General features: G+C 35.2%; 1 protein-coding gene across 2 annotated transcripts in view; it reads right to left on the bottom strand.

Annotated features, from left to right (window-relative positions):
- The window catches only part of LOC106065087 (uncharacterized), a 31,107-nt gene extending 17,506 nt beyond the window's left edge, over nucleotides 1-13,601 (bottom strand). The window contains exons 1-7 of one of the 2 annotated variants that reach the window (XM_013223847.2): nucleotides 12,902-13,599; nucleotides 10,185-10,351; nucleotides 3,705-3,837; nucleotides 2,978-3,147; nucleotides 1,732-1,922; nucleotides 636-822; nucleotides 84-167 (exon numbers count right to left, since the gene is read on the bottom strand). In XM_013223847.2, coding sequence (XP_013079301.2) covers nucleotides 84-167; nucleotides 636-822; nucleotides 1,732-1,922; nucleotides 2,978-3,147; nucleotides 3,705-3,837; nucleotides 10,185-10,351; nucleotides 12,902-13,003 — 1,034 coding nt within the window. In that variant the 5' untranslated portion in view covers nucleotides 13,004-13,599. Of the gene's footprint in view, nucleotides 1-83; nucleotides 168-635; nucleotides 823-1,731; nucleotides 1,923-2,977; nucleotides 3,148-3,704; nucleotides 3,838-10,184; nucleotides 10,352-12,901 lie in introns of both variants that reach the window. The other variant, XM_013223854.2, reaches the window with a different exon arrangement.
- Nucleotides 13,602-16,940: the final 3,339 nt, after the last annotated feature.

The raw sequence follows: 16,940 nt of genomic DNA on the forward strand, positions 1-16,940 counted from the left end.
GAATTGAAATAAACGCCAAATAGATTCTCTTAGATACATTTGAACTTAGAACGTTGTATCAAGTGAGTCAGTAGGCTACTTACTGTGTGAAATTCAAACACTTTCCTCCATTCAAACAAGGACTGTCTTCACAGCTTGTTGGTGTCTCGCAGAATTTTCCCTTGTACCTTAACAGAAATTGAAAAATACAACTTCTTAATGATCCTTAATATATATATATATATATATATATATATATATATATATATATATATATATATATATATATATATATATATATATATCTGTATATATATGCTACATGTGCTGCTATAAGCCTGAATGCCCGAAAGAGAAAAACATATCTGGTATCTGGTTCCCATTTCACGAATAGGTTTTCTTACATAAAGCGCCTCTTTCTTTTAGTACTCTTCCACTACCCAGCCAGAAAAAAAAACATTGCAGTAGACTTGACTTAGACTAAGACTTAGACTTTGAAAAAAAAATATCACAAAGTAAAAACCTATCCAATATATGTAGAGCTTTAGCAGTATAAGTAGACTTTTAAATATATATATATATAACAAAAAAAAAAGACATATTCAATGTATGTAGACTTATTTACATATGCAAATAAAAAAGTAATATCTCAAGACCTTCCATTGCAAACGCATGTATATCCAGGGACATCCTCTTGGAGGCAATGGCCACCATGTTGACAAGGGTTACTGCTGCATTCGTTGACATCTTTGTTACATCTCTCACCTTCGAAGCCCTGGTTACAACAGCAGTAGTTGGAGCGGGTTGTCCTGACACACAGACCACTGTTGGAACATTCACTGGCTGTAGGCCAACAACAAACACAAATAATGCTGTGTTAATCTTTACCAAGACTGAACAAACACAAATAATGCTGTGTTAATCTTTACCAAGACTGAACAAACACAAATAATGCTGTGTTAATCTTTACCAAGACTGAACAAACACAAATAATGCTGTGTTAATCTTTACCAAGACTGAACAAACACAAATAATGCTGTGGTAATCTTTACCAAGACTGAACAAACAAATAATGCTGTGTTAATCTCTACCAAGACTGAACAAACACAAATAATGCTGTGTTAATCTTTACCAAGACTGAACAAACACAAATAATGCTGTGTTAATCTTTACCAAGACTGAACAAACACAAATAATGCTGTGTTAATCTTTACCAAGACTGAACAAACAAATAAGGCTGTGTTAATCTTCACCAAGACTGAACAAACAAATAATGCTGTGTTAATCTTTACCAAGACTGAACACATTCAAGTGCCCGAAATGAGTCTCTAAGATATCCTTAAACCTAATAATGACGTAAAATACAAGCAATAGGCAATCTGCCTTCAGACGCTGCTTAATGTGAAGACCTTGGCTACTGCTAAGGTAATTATAGCATTTCATGTCTGTTAAAACTTTCAGTTAATATTCTCAGTTCTTCCCTCCTAAACACTTCTCTTATAGAATTAATGCAAGAAATACGCCGATAAGTAAAATGTATATTATAGGTATTGACTGATGTCGATATCAATGCTCTAAAAAAATTTTAAAAGTATATTATCTATTACAAATTTCAACACATGACTGATCCAAACTAATAGATACAATTATACTTAATATAAGATTTGATGTTTTGTTTGTTTGTTTTTCTTTACTTTTTAATGTTTTTCTTGTTTATGATCTCAAGAAATTCTTTTAGCAAGTGAGACTTACCTGAGCAAGTGAGATTAGCTTCTAGAGGCTGGTCACACTGTTGACCTCCCCATCCCCGGTCGCAGATTCGCTCACCCGTGACACGATTACAGTCATAATGACCGCTGCAGTCGTCTGATGGCACGCAGTGGACGGTACAGGTCTCACCATAGTAATGGGTGTCACATCGTGTGCTGACTTGCAGACTAAGCCTGGGACAAGATGAGATAGGAACATTGAGACTTAACCAATGCGATTGACTTACATCAATGCATTCGATTTGTTTGAAGTTTAGGGATTTATTCTTAGGGATTCGATCTCTATAATAATGACGTTAGGTAAAATAACATTAAAGATTCAGTGTTTAGGTTTACTATACAGCCTTATCAACGATAAAATTCGAGTGGGGTCAACACAAGAATGACTACTCTTCTCTGTATCTCCTAACATGAAACTATGCTGTTCGACATATTGTCTCTTAGCTCCCATAGAGATTAAATAACCTCCCCTTTCGGCTCACGGGCTTGGTATACTCAAGGTATCTTCTAGAATGTGAGAGGATCCTATTAAGTGTTTTGTTATTTAGTAATATCTAAAGGTGGCGCTGGTGGCTGAGCGGTAAAGCGCTTGGCTTCCGAACCGGGGACCGGGATTCGAATCCTGGTGAAGACTGGGATTTTCAATTTCGGGATCTTCGGGCGCCTCTGAGTCCACCCAGCTCTAATGGGTACCTGACATTAGTTAGGGAAAAGTAAAGGCGGTTGGTCGTTGTGCTGGCCACATGACACCCTAGTTAACCGTAGGCCACAGAAACAGATGACCTTTACATCATCTGCCCTATAGACCACAAGGTCTGAAAGGGGAACTTTACAATATCTAAAAAGCTTGCACGGGCGTATATAGGCTAGTGTTTATTCAAGAGCGGATCCAGAATTTTTATGGGGTGATTTTAATATACATTTCGTTAGTGGGATCGCCCTTACTCCCACAGTCTCAGACTCCGCCAGTATGTTGAACCCTTGTGTATTTATAACCCGTAGAGCAGGGGTTCTCAACCTGTAGGTCGCGACCCCCTTGTGGTCGATTGATGATTTGCGATGGGTCGCCTAAGACCATTGAAAATATGAATTGTTATTGTCTATTCTTCTATTGCTGTATGTGTGTGTGTGGGGGGGGGTGCGGCAGAGTGGGGGATTGTAAAAAGGGGTCGCCGAGCAGAAAAGGTTGAGAACCGCTGCCATAGAGAAAGGCGTGGAGAAATACGTACGTTGACGGGGTTTTCTTCCTGTTGCCAACTATGGTCATGGAGGTCATGTTTAAATTTAGACTCCCGCTTCTCTGTGGTGACGTCATATTGTGATAAAATTGAAGCGTGTCAATCAACTGACGTTCTCGTGTATCGACGTCATAGAACGTCAGAGTTATCACCACATAACCCTAAGTTAAGAAGTACAAGTTACAATCAAAGATTAAATTATAGAGTTGTTAACAATTATAATGTTATTAAAAGATAGTAAAAATATATGGCCTCTTTTACAATTCCCAAGCCAATTGAAAAGCTACTCTTAATAACAGTTGAACAATCAATAAATGGTGGTATCTTGACATCGAGCAGTTAAAAAAAATGTATGAAGTCCTGACATAGACTCTAATATCTTTATCATTTTGCAAAGCAGAGACATAGGGCTATACAGCTCAGTTTACTTGAATGACTTTATAAAGTCCATGTATAGCAGTATGCCACTGCCCTATGAAGCGCTATGCAACATCTTTGTTTAGTCCTGACAGCGCTAGCATTAACACTGACGTAGCCCCTAATTATAGTTTTAAAAATGTATACATCTCTGAAAATTGAATTTTGATACCGGTATTTTGTTTCTGTACTTCTAGTTTTGGATCCTCTAAATTTCCTCCTCTAAAATTGTTATGGAGAAGGACTTGACGTAACCGAATTGTTCTCAACAATAGGCCCTACTAATAATAAACACACTTACCATCCAATCGTTGATTGGAATTCCCAAAGGATTGCTGATGCCATCTGCATAGCTGCTGCTGAAGTTTACTAAAGGTTCATTAGTGCCCAGGGCTCCAACACTGAAGTTAGCGAGATTACAAGGTGACTTGACACTGTTAAAGAGATGGACATCTATTTGGCATTGATATTTTTATTATATGATTATTAGTATGATTGAATTTCTATGATACTTGATGCAATGAGTAAAGTGACCAGATACTTAGGGAGTGAAAGCGGGACACATGTCGATCATGGAGCGTAAAAGGACAGGCTTAGATTTTTTGAGCAATAGGCTATTACTTTTTTTTTCAACAACTTAGACTTTATTACAATACATCTTAATGTTGAATATATATATACACACACACAATGTAGACCTACTCACACAATAAGTTAAATAATTGCAAGCCTTCTGAAACGTTATTCTAAGATCTCGTTGGTCGCTTCTCTCTCTCTCTCTGAAATACCCAGTACTCGGCACAAGTTTCATACAAATGTAAGATTGTCACGTCATCCTATTAGTCAGTTACATGCGTACCACAAAGGAGGAACCTTTTTAAGCATTTCTGAACCGATTCGTCATTGACTGAAGCTATTACAACAGCACTGACATTTTGCCCCTAAATAAACAGAACATCTGCCGCGATGTTGTGTACAGCAACAGCTCATCACACGTGTTGTGGTGGAGCATTTCTCTTGAAAATAAAAATATGATTTAATATAATATAATTTTAATAGTATTTCCACCGAAGGCTTTGGAGCTAACCGCCTGGTCTTTCTATAGCCCAAATTTCTGCTATATTCTAAATCGACTTCATTACTTTTTGTCCGCGAAGTGTGGCATAAAGAATTGTATCACTAGGGGAAACTATTTCACTTTATTGTGGTTTCAAAACATCTGTGAAGGCTGTCTAAACTGGGCATCACAAATCTTCTTTTTTACTTTGTTCATTATATAGAAGCCAAACCTTTAGTAACGATAGCTTACATTTGGTTCTTGCATGTGTATTTTAGGTCATTTTAAAGTCATTTCAACGTGTAGTTCATTGAATGAAAGCTATTATTATGGAAATAATATGATAGCTAAAGTACCTTTAGCGGCTCCGAATTAATATATGTGAATAGTCTGGAAAGGTACCTTAATGAAAGCTTACTAGAAGCTTCTATTGAAAATTACGATCTGCATTCAGGTGTTTGGTTTAATCCACATTTGCGATAGAAAACTGTAATTGACATTTCTAGCATAGCACTCCACTGTGGTTGTTGATATTTCCTGCCCTCGTTATAAACGGGAACTCTGCCTGTAGGTCTCTATGAACTACGATATTCATTTTGTCTAAGACTTACGCTGTCATCGACTTGAACAGAAAGGAAAGTCAAGCGAAGGAATTGATTAACAGAGTCTGGTCACCTTATCCAAATCAAATTTCAATTTCTTAAATGCATGTAATCTTAATAGGTCAGTGATTTCAGGAGCATGGATTCCGTTTGAATGATCTAAAGTCTTCCATAGAGGTAGAGATCGAATGGCTGTGGTTCACCTATTTTGGGATCGATCTATTTTTATTAATTCAGCTTGAACTTTTTTTTGGTAAGAAAGTGACTCTAGCATCCAAAGGTTTAAGCATCATAGATATAGTATAGCTAACACGCCCGTGCGGAGTTTAATGACATCGAAATTGGAGGGATGCACAGGTGTACACATGGATTTAAATAACTGAACAGTTCACATCATTCATTCTCTATCCAGGTTGAATTGTGGGCATTGCTTTACTTAACAAATCTTTGAACAACTTTTATATTGACACAGGTTGGTCTCTTTGAATACTGTATCCATCCCTAGTTGGAGCTTATTTTAGGTCAATGTGGTTACCTTCAAATATGTCTACATCACAGATTTGATAGAGACCAGGAGCGGTAATTCAAACGGTTTCACAACATAAATAAGCATACAGTCAATTACTTCAAGTGCTCTCCCCTCCAACAATTCTTTTATCATCCTCCTTTTGTAGATTTTACTTCTATTAATGTTAGTATATCTGTGTATATTGTACAAATGTGTCTGAGCACTGGCAGTTTTTAAAAATAATTGTCTGTATGTGTCATCAGTGGCCGATCTAGCTTTCCAGAAAAAGAGCCAAACTTTTTAATTCCACCTATACATATGATAATAACAATAAAAGTATGCTCTTGTCTAAGGTAAGATATAATCTTATCTTATATAATACAGACGTTACTTCAAAAAAGTAGATGATTACATCCTACGCATTATATGCATTCATTCATGCATATTAACCAATGACTTAAATTCTGCCAAGTCATTGGTTTTACTGGCTAGCTCAGGCAACCCATTTCATGCTCTAATAGCACTAGGGAGGAATGAGTATTTGTGTCTTTCTGAGTATTTTATTAAATTTTGTTTTTGTATTTGAAGATTATGGTTCACTGTTTTATGTATAATTGCTACTTTACTTTTGAGTCTTCTGTCCTGAAGGCTTTCTAAATAATAATGCCACATTAACAACAATAAACAGAAGTAGTATCACTGCAAAATAAGTGAGATTTAAATTGAATGGTCATGAGCTAAATCTGTCTTTAGGTCATACAAAATCAAGAATTGTTGGAAATGTCAAGTATGTCCATTTCTTTGGTAGTAACTACTTGTAACTGATCTACTCAACTTTGTACTTTATTGTAGGTCGAGTCATGAGCTAGTAACTTATTAAGCAAGGATGTAATGTGCATATCTTTTATCTCCAACCGGTCAGGCAGCAATATATTTGAAACGTGAGTTCCCCTTTATCTGATGTTGGTAAATATATGCATATAAAGAGTTTAAATAGTCTATTTTGGATACAACAAATGATACATCAACGGATTGATCATAGCGACAGTAAGATCAATTGGTCAGTTACTTATAGCTTCCGAAAATACAACTGCATTCTTTAAAGACACCTTTTTGAGAACCTTTGAAATGTCAGTGTTGCAGACAGGAGCAGTCAGTGAAAGGAGAACTTGAATAGGTCTCCAACTAACAACGTCTTTGTCTATGTGACAATATGAAAGTCACAGCTGGACCATCGTAGCCGTGTAAAATCTACACTTCCGATTCAAAGACAATTATTGAGATGTCTTTTAGATTTCTGGGCAATAATGGTTCAGGAAAGAGATAAAGTGCATAAGGGTCGGCCTTGGATAATCGGAGGCCTTGGTCAAGTGAATTTAGGGGCCATAAATGCAATTTAAAAAAATTAAAAACAAACAGGGCTGCCTAGTTTGCCTATGCTTAAGGTAAGACCAATTGTTATAGAAGGCCTTAACGCTGACCTGCGACGTCACAATCTGTGGGGAGTGGAGACCAATAGTCATATAATTCTATAGAAAAATAAAAATTAAAAACGCTAAAAGGAAAATAGATACATTTAGAAGTGGGACCAGCAGGTGAATGGAATAAAGAAAGTAAATGGATCTAAGCGTTAAGCAGACTTCTAGAAAGCCAGCACTGTACAATGCATTTTGACACGTGGATCTCACAGAGAATAGATCGGTCAAAGAAATGCAGTCCCATTTCCAATATAAGAATTTTGAACGGATAAACTTTGATCGGTGTTGATTAGACTGTTGGAGAAAACACTTTGAGCGTTGTGAGCTAGAAAAGACACTTTAATCGATGTGAGTTAGACTGCTAGAGATGACACTTAGATAGCCATGAGTTACAGAAGGATGCACTTTGATCGGTGTGATTCAGACCTACTCTGCTAGAGAAGACAATTTGATCGTTGTGATTTTAGGCCTGCACTGCTAGAAAATACACTTTGGTCGGTGTGAGCTAGAGAAGCTAGGAATGGATCAAGATGTCTGACGAAATTGTATTGGTTACCTATTGCCCTGTACACTGGAGAGGTGACACATACACATAGAAATGCCGGAAATTAGCTAGTATGAACATTTTAACAAATCTTTTTGTTTTTCATTGATAAGGAGTATTTAAAAAATCTTGTATTTGCCTGCGGTCAATGAAAACTATTTTACAAGCGAATGTAGTCACACTGTGTGCGTGCCTTAAGTTACGATCTGGGCTGTCTCCATGTTGGTAGATCTAGTCATTGACTGTGGGTCACAGCGACATTTTAACTTCATGAACAAAAGAGGTCAAATGAATAGCGTAAAACCGGGAAGAAGTGTATACTTTCATCTATTGACTTTCTGCGCTCATTTATGCATTTAATTAACTCTCGAAACAAAAGAGGGAAGGAAGTTTGCAGGTTACTATGACCTTGTCAAAATACATCTTTCCTGAACTTTTGAAGACATTGACTAGTGAGTTAGATCTATAGTCATTTTGGATCTGTCAATGCGCAAACAAAAAAGTTGTTTCACAGGTAAGGCTGATCTAAAAGGTATTTAACTTTGTATTTATTATGACTACAACAAAGCTTTGAACCCTGTAACGTAATAGCCTGGTCCAGCGAAATACATTCAAAATACATTTCAAAAAGCTCTGTTTTTATTTATAGAAAACAAATTTAGTAATAATTTGTCATCGTACAATGTTAATAAATAACCAAAAAAGCCTCGTACAAAGAGACACAAAATCTTATCGTTGATTTCAAAAATCTACTTTAAAAAATTTTGACATTGTCATTTCGCTAAAAAAAATTAAATAAACTGTTTTACACATTACACATGTGTTGAAAAAAATTTTCCTTTGGAATAGATTAGGTTATTGTTTTTAAAATTTGATAGAGCGACGCGCTAATAACGCGAATGTTGTGGTTTCGAAACCCATACTGGCCATTTTTATTTTCAATAGATCATATACGATCCAATACAATTTTACTTAAAGTAGGAATAGATTTGTATGTATTTTACTTGTTTTTCGTTTAAAAAATGATGCGATTTATAACCTGCTATAAATATTAAATAAAAATCTATAATGCATTTATCTTTTGGGCCTTCTGTAATCAGTCAACGTCTAGAAGTGTCTGTGTGTGTCTAGGTGTCTCCTTTCCAATAGTACTTTACACTCAAACCATGTAGATCCACATTGACACACATGTACCACTGAACTACTAATGCCTACGCTTGCATGTCAAACAAACACGTCTGTGTACATACTTGGCTCTTTCCCTGACACTACGGGGATTTGAATTTGTTCTTAGTTGAAGTGCTGTGATGCTGCAGCTAGCATCGTCCATTAAATGTGCTACATGTACTGCACAGTAGCTAAATCTTTGTAGTGGCCTGTGCCTGCAATGACTTCTTCGTCAGCTACGTCTTTTAATGCATGCTAATTTTTATTTTTTTACTGTTTGTTTTAAAACTATAGATAGATGTTTTACCTATTAACAAAACACAAAAAATGAATGTTATTATCTAGTAAAGATTGATAAATAATTTATTTTTATAAACAGGTTCTTTATTTTTATAGTACAAGCTAAAAATGTATATTTAGATAAAAGTATAAACTTAAGTGTTTTACTTTGTAAACTTTGAATAGTTGGGAGTCTAAAATTTCAAAGCTGTAACTGGTTTAAAAAAGCAATCATCGGTCCGTCATACACTGATCAAACCTGCAGCAGCTGCTTAAATTAACGAGGATCGTAGTTTTGGTACAATAAAAGTTCATTCTTTGAACTTTTCTTTGTGAGTAGGATGGGAACAATAATTAAAAAGAATGACATTCACACGTCTTTCCACTTATGGTCAATATGTTGTCTCAGATTACCCCGTGTCAATATGTTGTCTCAGATTACCCCGTGTCAACATGTTGTCTCAGATTACCCCGTGTCAGTATGTTGTCTCAGATTACTCTTATAATTATAATTACATTTAATCTTTAAAACAATTGACACAAAAGCATAGCCCTCGACACCAAAAACAAACTGATGCGCTCCCAGGTCATAGTCACATTCTTATATGCTTGCGAGTCTTGGACGCTGACTGCAGAGCTAGAGTGGAGGATCCTAGCAATGGAATTGAGATGCTACAAAATATGCTCTAAGTATCACATACAAAGACCGCGTCACAAACGAAGAGACAGCATTATTACAGCCATTGGATCCTACGTTTTGTTTGATTCGAGCTTAACAATATCAACGGACATATGTTTAATTTTGTTTAACTGCTATCATCCTCACAAAAAAGGAGATTCGGAACAGGATCACAATAACGATTGGGCCCCACGATGACCTGCTGACCACTGAAAAAAAAACGCAAACTAAAACTTGCAAAGTCCTTCCTTTAGGGAACAGTACCAGGGAAAAGAAGCAGACAAAGAAAGTGATGGGAAGACATCAAAGTGTGGACAAGCTTGTCTCTGGAGGAGATTCTACTTAAGGCAAATTAGAAGTAGGAAAACGGTCGACGGATCATGTGTGGTGCATGAACGGCTTAACAGACTAAAGGATATGTGAGAGGGTGGTGAAGGTAAAACCAATCAATAAAAGCAACCACTCACCTATCTCCCAGACAAATGACCAGGGCGTAGTCACAGCCAGATGTACACTCGTTATTTCGGAGCTCACCATCACAGCATGAGCCGTCGGACTGTATGCTGCCTGGGTTCTTGAACTGCTCCAGTTTGAGATACACTTTGGCCGTGCCTTGTACTTCTGAACTAAACGACTGAAACAAACAGCGTTACACATTCAACAAACAGCTTTACACATTCCAGTTGTCTGTGTGTTTTCTTTTTTTTTTTGTTTTTATTTTGGTGTGTGTGTGTGTGGGGGGGGGGGGGGTGAGCATGTGTATGAAGAGTTGAGAGAAGCTGCTATTTTTTTTTCTTTTGTTGCTCTGTGTGTGTGTGTGTGTGTGTGTGTCTATCTATTGGTCGTCCTAGTGTCACGTCTCAAAAAATAAGTAAATAAAAGTGTTATTAAAGATTCAACTTTACCATTGCCTATATCGTAAACGAAATAGATGCATAGGCTTTTTTTTTTGGTCACAAGAATCCAAATCTTTTTGTTTGTTTGTTTTTTAAATGAAATGTGCAAAATGATTTTCTTTTCATAAACATACATCTTTAAAATACGATAAAAATGCCTTGTGAAGCTATTCCACTGTAAAGTAATGTAAGGAAATAGTCCATCTTAGTATAAACACACACAGATAGATAGATAGATAGATAGATAGATAGATAGATAGATAGATAGATAGATAGATAGATAGATAGATAGATAGATAGATAGATAGATAGATAGATAGATAGATAGATAGATAGATAGATAGATAGATAGATAGATAGATAGATAGATAGATAGATAGATAGATAGATAGATAGATAGATAGATAGATAGATAGATAGATAGATAGATAGATAGATAGATAGATAGATAGATAGATAGATAGATAGATAGATAAACTAGATAGAGGATGGTCCTGAAAGCTGATCTCAAAAAATGGCTCTAACGATTTTGCTAGAAATTTAACAGTTGATGTATATCGTTGGCCAAACGAGGAAAAATCTAGTTTGACCGTTATAATTTTTCAAGTAAAAAATAAATTTAAAATTGGCTAGATAAGTAGATATAGGTCCATCCTCAGTTTTGAAAGGACTATCGTGTTCTTGAAAGGGATATCGCGTTCGGGAATTTCTGAATGTAAGGCATTACCATGGGCATGACTGATTCAATAAATTTATGTTCAGGAAAAGTTTGCGCATCGTCTTCTATGTTTAGATCTAAAGGCTTATTATTGGAATATTATAAAGTGTAGTAGATCTATACATTCGCTTAACCAGGATTCTTTCTCGGGGGGGGGGAGGATGTTCCATTGTTTTTTTAATATAACATTCATTAGTTATTAAGAGAAAAACTATCGCTTTATATGTGGTATAAATGGAGGTAGGGCCTACTGTCTTTGTGTTTAATACAACAGTTACGTGTTCATCTAAAACTGTGTATATGGACTATGCATATAACTTATGTACAACAAAATGACTGGCCGCCCACGAGAAGCCGAAGTTGTATTATCTTTTTGTTTTTTAAATATCATTTGCTCTGAGTTCTGTTCCAAGAGCGCCTAAGAGTAAGTTGTGAAACTCATCTTTCACGTACTGAATGTCCAAGAATACAAAGTGGACGAGAGATGTGGACAATATCTACCAAAATTATTGCGCTAGTATGAAAGAAGTACTATACATCATCATAGCTATTATTTTGCTAATGAATAAATCAAGAGAGCGTAATTGAACGAAATGGTCATCTCATCAAGATTAGAGTCACTACCCCACTGTAATTCATTTAGAGTTTGTTTTCTGTGTCGGTTATTAACTTTTTCAATTTGAAAGAAAAAAAAATCATTATTAAAAGAAATGAAGAAATACATGTGTCAGTTTGGATGTAGATTTAGTTGTGTTGTTGTTTTTTATGCAGATTTAGTTTCTTTTTTTTTTTTAATGCAGATTTAGTTTCTTTTTTTTTTTAATGCAGATTTAGTTTCTTTTTTTTTTTAATGCAGATTTAGTTTCTTTTTTTTTTAATGCAGATTTAGTTTCTTTTTTTTTTTAATGCAGATTTAGTTTCTTTTTTTTTTTAATGCAGATTTAGTTTCTTTTTTTTTTAATGCAGATTTAGTTTCTTTTTTTTAATCAGGTTTTGTTTTATTTTGGTTTTTTTTTCAATATGTTTTAGACGTTTCTCTAGAACTGAAAATTGTTCCAAAACTTGAGCAGGAAAGCAGGGTATGGCAGCAGGTAGCTTATGAGGCATTGGCCATAGCGACAACAGTCTAAAGTACACATGACGCCGACGCGACTGCATATTGAGATTATAGGGCCTACCAGGTAAAAATCCATATAAATATATAATAAGAATGAATAATTAATCGACCGTCTGATATTTATAAGGTACTTATTTTTCATAGAATTTACAATCATTAATTCAATACGCATTACATTATTATGACAAAAATTAAGCCATTGCGATGTGGGATATGACATGATTTAGACCATGGTTGAAAGTAGTGACCATTTACTAGTTTTTCTTTACTTAGTTTAATGAAAAGGGAGAAAACTTCGTTCGGCGGTCAATGTGTCACTGCCCTTCAAAAGGCTAGCTAGTATACAAAATTTAAAATTTAAACGTTTTATTACAAAGTTTGTGAAAGTTTTTTTGATGAATAATAATATACATGTTAGGAACTCATATGGAAATGTTAACTTGTGTAACTTACCAAAATTAATAAACAAATGAAATATAATATCCGATAAGAATGCTTGTAGAAAAGTGTGGGTGTTCTTGTCCAAACTAAATATTCCATTTTAGTTTTCTCCATGTCCTTGAGATTATTGGTAATAAAATATCCACATAGAAAACAGAAGAAATGAACACAGAAGGTAACGTAGACCTAGAGACTATTCATTTCACCTCAAGAACATTGAACTTAATATTCCAGAGAAGCAGTTTCTCAATGATTGGTTACTTTCGTAATGTCAAAGAGAGAATGTGTTCACCTCTTGTTTTTACGTAATGAAGCAAAGGTTTACGCTTGACTAATTTCTTGTCCACGATGTAGCTGTGACATAGAGCCTGCCGCTTCTTTTACAACTATTGCAAAGTGCCTTTATATAGGGCCATCTATAAAGTTACCGTCTCTTGGAATTAAACTACGGGACCAACGGATGTCTAGTTAGGAGGGATTTAATCCTCAGGTACACGTAAATAGTCACGAAATAAGTGACTAGTTTAACTATTTGACTGCGACAGCGCCCCCTTCGGCAATGTGATGCACAATACAATCCAACTAATTGCTTCTATTTAATAAAGTATACTATATATATTAATCTAGTCTCACGAGGTTTGTCTCCCTTCATCCCTGCTATTTCCACAATGCGTGTTTGGACACACACCTATCTGAGTATCTGAGTATATATTTGAACGAGCCAGATCGCTCAGTAAATTGAAAATCATTCACGTCTGGGAGAAAACGAAAGTTACATTTAAAATCTAAAAGGACACAGTGTGTTTTTTTTTTACTCATAAACAAACGATCATCAATTGCCTAGACCCATCCCAAGAGGGTGTGGGCGATGGTCTTTTCCACCTACGTCTATGGCCGATTAACACCGGAATGCAATATTATTCCTTTATGAAGTAATTAACTATTCTATTTGTCTTCTTTTAAATGATTAAAAACAATTATTTAGACTTAATAGTAGTTCTCAATAACACGATTCCAACTCTATGTGTTGATACTTGGGACTAGAAATCGGGCCCAAGGGCTGAGCACCAAAGCCCGCCATTTGGAAAATCGGCCGCATTGATGAGTAGTATGATGGATCGTGGTTACATACCCCTTCCCTTTTTTAAAAAATATTTCCAATCCTCTTTTACACTATGGTTTCATATTAATCAAGTTACTGTTTTAACCTTAATGATGGTGCCACGTTTCTCCCTCAAAAGCTACGGTCTGCGGGCTTTTTCAGTACACTGACTAAAGGTTTGGAACTCACTCCCCATTGATCTCAGACAGACAACATGCTACACCACTTTACATTAAGACCTATCTGTTCAAAAATTTTTTAGATTAGTTTGTCATTTTAGCTGTCGTGTTTGTGTTTGCAATGTTTTTACAGCGCCTTGAGCCTACATTTTGTTTGTTAACAGCGCTTTATAAATAAAATTATTTTTATTATTATTATGGCATGTCACGTGACTTTGCTTGAACTGTTTTCTTGAGTTCAAGATTTAGATCATCTGAATATCTAATTATGTAAATCCGATTAGATGGCCAAAAAAAAAAAAAAGAAAGAAAATCCTTTTTTATGTGCAGTGCTAAATAAATCTACAAATCATTGTAAGGTCAAGGGGATTATGAATCAGCATTGGTGACTTGCAAGTCATTCAATTTAAAAGTTTCAACTAGCTACCTACGCAGTACAATAAAATGTACAAGCAATCTGAAACCATAGATACATAGAGATACGCAGTTCTATGCCTAATTACTTTATGCTCACTGGATAAATAATCAATTTTATCCTTGAAATTATAATGAACTCAGCTTTTGATCAGTTTGTTCTAAAATTATAATTCAATTATCCGATTAATATTTTACTATTAAAAAAAAAAACACAGACGCAAAACACATAATGCATTTTTTTTCGATCATTACACTCATCTTCTCCGTAACCTTTGAATAGCGAAATCGAAGAGGTTTCATCACGGCTGCTTGTATCCTAGACTCTCCTTTCTTTTGGTAAAAAGCCACACGCAACAACGACACCCTAATTAGCGATCTTATGATTTGAAGATGGTTCAAGAGTTGTACCTAAAATATCAATGTAGGCCTATTTGTGTCAAGATGTAGGGGGGACAGGGAGCAGGCCAAACAAAGTTATACCTTGATCTATGTGTTCTACAGAACGTGCATGAACATTTAAACAAACTAATGATAATAAGTCGTATATACCTTTGTCACAAAACTTCGTTGTAGGCATACTATCGTAATGATTTTTTTGTTAAAGATGGACATTTTTGTCCACTCGCATTTTTCAATCACAAACACACTCATACACCTACATAACCCTACATAGCATATGCACACTTGCTATGCACTCACCTATGCTAATCAAACAGTTTATGCACATGTACTGGCTACCCGGATCAGAGTTCACGACCATCAGATGACAAAAGGAGAGGCACTTTGTTTGTCTATTGACTAATAGCTGAACTACTGCAGTGAAACTCTCTGGGCGTGGTTTTGTATTTTAGGATGGTAAGGTTGAAGTTAAAATTAGATTTGTTCCTAAATTCTTTTAATCCTTACTGAACACACACTGACTTTTGTTTCCAGTTGTATCATTTATTCTCTTCGTTAGAATTAAGTTGGCCATAATTGAGCAAAACATACAAACATACAAAGTCGCTAGGAGTTATATAGAGACTAGGTAGTCACCCTCTCTCCTCTTTCTGTTTTTACAAATATATATTTCTCTAACATGGGTTTAATCTTTTCATGCATGATATTCCATGATAGATCTACATGTTCTGAGACGAATAAATCATCATGAAAAACATATTAACGCCACATTTTAATCATTATGTATTTCTCCATATTTTAGTGTGATCCATGTAGATTTTAGTGTGATCCATGTAGATTTTAATGTGATCCATGTAGATTTTCATGTGACCCATGTAGATTTTAATGTGACCCATGTAGATTTTAATGTGACCCATGTAGATTTTAATGTGACCCATGTACATTTTAATGTGACCCATGTAGATTTTAATGTGACCCATGTAGATTTTCATGTGACCCATGTAGATTTTAATGTGATCCATGTAGATTTTAATGTGATCCATGTAGATTTTAATGTGACCCATGTAGATTTTAATGTGACCCATGTAGATTTTAATGTGACCCATGTAGATTTTAATGTGACCCATGTACATTTTAATGTGACCCATGTACATTTTAATGTGACCCATGTAGATTTTAATGTGATCCATGTAGATTTTAATGTGATCCATGTAGATTTTAATGTGATCCATGTAGATTTTAATGTGATCCATGTAGATTTTAATGTGACCCATGTACATTTTAATGTGACCTATGTAGATTTTAATGTGACCCATGTAGATTTTAATGTGACCCATGTAGATTTTAATGTGACCCATGTAGATTTTAATGTGACCCATGTAGATTTTAATGTGACCCATGTAGATTTTAATGTGACCCATGTAGATTTTAATGTGATCCATGTAGATTTTCATGTGACCCATGTAGATTTTAATGTGACCCATGTAGATTTTAATGTGACCCATGTAGATTTTCATGTGACCCATGTAGATTTTAATGTGATCCATGTAGATTTTAATGTGATCCATGTAGATTTTAATGTGATCCATGTAGATTTTAATGTGATCCATGTAGATTTTCATGTGACCCATGTAGATTTTAATGTGATCCATGTAGATTTTAATGTGATCCATGTAGATTTTAATGTGACCCATGTAGATTTTAATGTGACCCATGTAGATTTTAATGTGATCCATGTAGATTTTAAAGTGATCCATGTAGATTTTAATGTGATCCATGTAGATTTTAATGTGACCCATGTAGATTTTAATGTGACCCATGTAGATTTTAATGTGACCCATGTAGATTTTAATGTGATCCATGTAGATTTTAATGTGACCCATGTAGATTTTAATGTGATCCATGTAGATTTTAATGTGATCCATGTAGATTTTAATGTGACCCATGTAGATTT

The sequence above is a fragment of the Biomphalaria glabrata genome, chromosome 5 (genome assembly GCF_947242115.1).
Source record: "Biomphalaria glabrata chromosome 5, xgBioGlab47.1, whole genome shotgun sequence".
Lineage (NCBI taxonomy): Eukaryota > Metazoa > Mollusca > Gastropoda > Planorbidae > Biomphalaria > Biomphalaria glabrata.